This window comes from Apaloderma vittatum, unplaced genomic scaffold (genome assembly GCF_000703405.1).
Source record: "Apaloderma vittatum isolate BGI_N311 unplaced genomic scaffold, ASM70340v1 scaffold37281, whole genome shotgun sequence".
NCBI classification, from domain to species: domain Eukaryota; kingdom Metazoa; phylum Chordata; class Aves; order Trogoniformes; family Trogonidae; genus Apaloderma; species Apaloderma vittatum.
In genome coordinates this window covers 1-5,893 of record NW_009700413.1, presented here as the reverse complement: position 1 = coordinate 5,893, position 5,893 = coordinate 1, and the positions used below count along the sequence as shown (strand labels likewise).

The 5,893-nt window shown below is 43.9% G+C and overlaps 1 protein-coding gene across 1 annotated transcript; it reads right to left on the bottom strand.

Annotated features, from left to right (window-relative positions):
- Positions 1-2,159: 2,159 nt before the first annotated feature.
- ARL14 (ADP-ribosylation factor-like 14) lies at positions 2,160-2,744 on the bottom strand. Its single transcript, XM_009878735.1, has one exon. It carries the CDS (start codon positions 2,742-2,744, stop codon positions 2,160-2,162), a length of 585 nt encoding a protein of 194 aa, XP_009877037.1.
- Positions 2,745-5,893: the final 3,149 nt, after the last annotated feature.

Sequence of the window (5,893 nt, the reverse complement as noted above, 5' to 3'; positions counted from 1 at the left end):
ATGTAAAATATTTTCTTCGAATCAATGTGATTATCATTTAGTCTGACTTGATAATCTGGAGAAGGGACTGTGTGCTTTAAAGCTTATTATCTTTTTTAGCTATATGAGCTGTTCTATTATACTGCTTTATTTCTCCCTTCAGAACTCGCTGCTGGTCTAACTAGAGACCCTGGTGCACTCTCATTGCATCTCTGCAGGAGTATTTCTCCCTACGAAAGTGCTGAGGCCAGTGAACTAGATTCACATTTATAATAGACACATGATTAGATTAAACAAGTGGGAGGATTCAATATATAACATGCATGCAAGTGTTTATAAATGCATTATAAGTGTTTATAAATGAAATAGCACATTTTTTTATTATCCAATCATTGGGTTTAGAAAAATAATGTTCCCATTGTTGTAAACTTTTAAAAATCTTTTTTGAGACAGATGTTGATATTTTGTATTGAGCCTAAATCATCAGACCAGGTAATGACGAATCTGAATACCTGCTCTCCTCTTAGAACTGTTTAGTCTTAACATGACTCAGCATTTAGCCCCTGGTAATTACTGTCGGTATTATTAACAGCTTCTCTTGAGAAACCTTGCTTTACTATTTCAGCAAATTCACCTGATGATGGGTTTTGTGTCTTTGAATAATATATGCATGAGACAACAGGGTACGTCTGGTGCTTTTCTTGCTGCTTCACCCTCCTATAACTTGAAATTCCTGCCTGTTTATTAGTAAGAATGAAAGGTAAATTTCTCACGTGAATTACTTGGCATTATCATGAGGTGAGAGGAGCCAGGCTCACAGGCTGACCTTTGCAACAACTTTTTCAGACTTAGGGAAGTTCATTTTGCCAAGGGACTGCTGAGGCACTTCCCTGTAGTCGAAGATTATGGTAGGCCTAGGGAAAAAAATGAACCCAGCTAGCACAGCAAGCATCCCAACCACTGGAGCATCCTTCCTCTGCAGACATGGCTCAGGAAGGGAGAAATAATTGCACTGGATTTTCTGGAACTCTATAACCAATAATTAGACAGGCTCTTTTCTCTTGCTTTTAAAAGAGTGGGCCCTATTAACTTTTCAGCCGTAGTGCTCAAACTGTTTTCACAGCTGATACAATTCAATTAGTCTTCCAGTTACTAATCCTTTGCTACTTGGATGGCATTCAGAATACTAACTCACTCTGTCGCCAATCACAAAATCTGAACAGAAATTTCATTTGCAATTTATTGCTGCATTACTGTAGTAATAGGATTTCTACAAACTGTAGCAAGAGGATTTCTGCAAACTGTAGCAATAGGATTAACAATTTGGTGCCACTTCTGCGAAATTAATCGAACCTGAATTTATCAGCAACAAAATTTCATGTGGCTTCAGTACAGGCAGGACAGGATCCATCCAAGATCTACAAAAAATAACCAAGGAGCCAGTCCCCCTGTTCCTCCCCGTTTTATCCCCCACCCCAAACCAACAGGGATCGGTGCTTCGCTGGCTTCCATTGCGCTGCTCCTGGCTAAGGACAGCGATCCATCCGTGCAGAAGGGACGAAATCAGCTCACGGAAATCTGTGACGTTGGTCCCACGCCTGATGCGCAGCACTGGATCTCAGCTCTGTGCGTGGCTGGATGAAGAACGGATCCTGTTTGTTAACATCTGCTCGGAGCAGTCGGTTCCGGAATGCAATCATATCCAACAAGGATTTCAGATCCGTAGGTTCTCTTGTCCATAACTAAGAGTTAAGCTCTAAAATGACTATATTGTTACAGCAGAAATATATCCACCGAACATTTATTATGAAACAACATTTTATCTCTCACTTTTCTTGCTGAACGGATGACTTGGCTATTTTACCTCTTAAAATGACTTGATTTGAGCATTTTAAGCACCGCTCACCTATTCTGTTGCCACTTGCTTATAAAATTCAGCTCAACACCTTTTCTGTCATTCAGCAGCCACACTTCTGAGCTGAATATTCCCCAGTATACTATCACTAATAAAATGCTGCAGAGTAGTATCTCGGAAACATCTGCAAGTCTAACAGTATAATTTAATACCCTCAAACTTCTTTATAAATATTTATAGTTCTCCAGAATCCGGCATTTTCAGATTCAGTCTGTCCAACACAATATGTTGATTAACGTTCGCCAGAATTTGATGATAGAAATTCTTAAAGTGCTTCGATCTCCTTAAAGATTGTAGAAGTTCCTTTTGATCTGCCGTACTGTTTCACAAACGTGGTTAGTCTTTGGAGAGCCTCTGACAAACCTTCTCCTGTGACAGCACAACAGGGTTGTACGTACCAATTTCTGTCGCTGCAATACTTCTTCATCTTGAGTCTCCTGGTCACTTCCTCAGCGTTCAAAGCTCCCGGCAAATCCTGCTTGTTTGCTAGCACGATGACCGGCACACTTTTTATAAATTCATTTTTTAAAATGAGCTCAAATTCTTTCTTTGATTCTTCCAGGCGGCGCTTGTCAGAACTGTCCACAACATACAGCAGTCCGTCGGCGTTTTCCAGGAAATTGCACCAGGCCTGTCTCATTTTCTGTTGTCCTCCAACATCCCAAAGCGTCAGTGTAAAACCTGTCCCCGTTTCGATCATATCGACATTGAAACCGATTGTTGGGCTTGTTAGAAAAACGTCGTCGCACTTGAACTTGTACAGCAGCGTAGATTTTCCCGCAAAATCGAGCCCTAACATGAGTATATTAACTTGCTTGGCTTTGGAGTGCTTGGTGCTCTGGAGGCCCATCTCCAGCAAGCTCCTAAAGGCGGAATTCCCTCTTTTCCGTGAAGTCAACTGTTGTCTCCAAGATGTCTTTCTTCCTCCGCAAGATGAAGCACAAAGAGCAAGGAAGGGGAAGAAGCAGCTCTGCACTATGAAAAGTAAGGGAAAGCTCTGTACAAACACACGCTGGCTTTTATCAGGCTGATAACGAGCACGCAGTATTTATGAAGGTGTGCTGTTCAGTGCCAAGCCTGTGGGTGGAACAGCTATGAGTAACGTACCAATTGGTCACAGGCACAAAGGTTACAGTCTTCCAACATGCTCGAGCAGCGAACCGCACTTACGTGACCATCTAAGAAATCTTTACATTGTAAAATTTTGTTTGTCTCGGCCCAGCGGCAGCGCGGCTGCGCTCCCTAAAGCCACGTGCCGGGGAATCACCAGCTGTCTGCCCCATCCCTGTGCGTGCCCAGGGGTAAATCCCGCATCCGTTTTGGAAAAGAAACAAAATATAAACACAGCCAGGGAGGAGGGGAAACCTTACGGTTTGTCCATGCTTATCAGTTCTCAAAACTACAAGGTAACCCATCTGTTGGTGCAGCTCATCTCCCAGCAACACATTCATCTTGAGTGGTTTCTAATGTGAGTCCACATGGGCACAGGGACTCAATCAAACCATAAGAGAACTCCACATCAATACAGTGATAGGCGCTTTATATTTTTATGTTTATATAAAAATATAAGAATACAAAAAAAAATACAAAAATACATATACACATACACACACGAAAAAAAAAGGGATGCTGTGCCCTAACTGAGCTTGGACTCCCTCAGTGACTCCTGCCTGCTCAGGCGTGGAGTTGCCTGCTTTGGTTGAGTGTCCTGGTTTGAGCTAGACAGGACAAATTCTGTTCAGTGACTTTTACGTCACAGCTTGGTCTCTTCTAAGAGGCTGCAGGTTCTGAAGTCAGCAGCACGTTCTTGCAGCCAGTGTGTGCTCCTGGCAGTGGTAACACCTGAGGTTTAGAGTCACTGCCTGGCACTGGGATGCAGACAGGCTCTTGCTGATACTTATTCCTACAGTGCCCAAGGTCACTGCTGGCTCCTGTGTGCCACGCTGGGGGTGCCGGGAAAGGTCACGGGGTCAGGCCTCTCTTCTTCAATGGCCGGCATCCAGGGAGGACTCTGTCTGATTTTCTGTCTTTGATCCTGAGTTCCTGAATCCAGGTCGCTGCGGAGCCTGGGACTTCCCCAGTGCCGCCTGCTCTGCAGCATCAGTGGAGATTGCGACTGGGCAGAGGGGCAGTAGGGTTTGATGTCAGTTTTGTATATATGTATATAGTCACTATTTTTATTATCTCCTCAAAGCTGTTTTAATCTTCTTTCTTCTCCAAGCTGTAAGTCTCTCTGCTTCATTTCCTTTTCCTTCCCATTTGGGGAGGAACAGGGGGTTAGAGAACATCCGTCAGCGTTTAGTGGCCGGCCCAGCCCTAATCCACGACACTGAGGTGTAACCTGCTGGGTTATGTTTGTTTGAACACGTTTGTGCTATGTATGCTGGAGCCTGGATCTAGAGCTGATGATCTGGTCATTACTGAGGTTTGGCTACCTGAAATTAAAAATTTCAATTAGCTTCGTGATGCCCACTCGCCTACGATCAAGATTTCCTTCAGGAAGGAACAAGGAGGGAAATAACTGAGTCTCAATCAAAAGATAATTTCTTTCCAGCAGTCTAAATAAAAAAAAAATAAAAGAGGAGATAGAGAATTTAGTACTTATAGAGTCTTCATTTTTTGGATAGTTAGTAGACCTGCACTGGACTGGTCCAGTGCACACCGAGTACTGCAATACTTACGTGCCCTTACACCCAGATGCACGAGGCTTAGTTATTGCCATTTGTCTTTGCTTCAGAAAGTACATCATCAGCAAAAAGATGTAAAGGTCTTCTGGCCATAGGAGCTGCTGACTGATAGGGTAATCATTCCGATAATTACGACATCGGTTGCTCAGATATTACATGTTGCGTAAAATAAACCTCAGTCTTGACAGACAGGTTATAATCTGGTTTCTCTTGAAGCTAAAAGGGTTATACCGGAACTAACTGGGGGCAACAACAGATGACAGTGACATACTCACTGCTGTACATTTTTCGTATTTAATAACATGTATAGATCGTGTGTAGGATTTTTTTTTTCAGGAGCATGTCATGATGTATTAAACCAGGGAAGAAAGCGTTTGCATTTCTTTATAAATAATGTGCACGAATGAAGAGAGAGATGGGGGGACAGGAAACACGTTTTTAACACAGTCAGAGGAATCATAATTCCCTGCAAAAGAGCATGCTGGTTCCTTGAAATACAGTTATTTTGATCGAGGGCAGGACCTCCCTCCGTGGGAGCTGCGCCAGGGTGGACGGACGCTCCAGCTGCGAGCCGGGGATGACAGTTCTCTGCTCTGACTGTCGCCGGTATTTGTGGTGTCAATTGTTCTTTTATTACATCAGACTGTCACTTTAAAGAAGTGATTAAGCAATATCTGTGAGTTTTCACAAGCTAATTCAATGTATTTCCAAGACAGAACAGTTAGCTTCTGGAGACTCTGTGGTTTTGCGTTTTTTAGCTGTGTCCGAGTGAACCATGGGTTTGGTTTGGAGCCTGATGTCTGATGCGGAGCCACTTCCAGGAACGATTTGCTGCGCTACTCTGAGCTTCCGTACGGGCAGGACATGTAAACAGCCATAGGCAGAGGCAGGCTCTAAATCTCCATTTCCATCAAAAGGCAAGCATTTGGAAGAATGCGAAATCTGCCTTTGATTTGCCTCAAGGTGTATTTGCTTTGCCAGGGTGAGGCTGTCTTGCTCGGGGAGGATTTGCCTGCGTGTTCACCTAAAAACCCCTCAGAGCAATAAACCAGACCCGGGACAGCTGATTTACCACCCGGTCACCCCACCTGGAACTTTGCACAATAAACCTGCTGCAAACTAGGTGGGTTTACAGAAGCTTCTCAGGGTGCCCGAGCATGACGTTCCGCCGGTGCTGCGCATTTCTGTAACGTTACAAAATGTGATTAATGTAAAGATACAGGGGGCTCGGGGCTGAATCCTCGCCGCCATCGGTTCTGGGAGCTGAACCAAGAGAGCGAGCTCCGTTCCAAGACACCTCTCTCTTCTTCCC

What these genes read in the sequence shown, in the direction of transcription:
- ARL14 (XM_009878735.1), bottom strand. Translation starts at nt 2,744, where the DNA reads ATGGGCCTCCAGAGCACCAAGCACTCCAAAGCCAAGCAAGTTAATATA.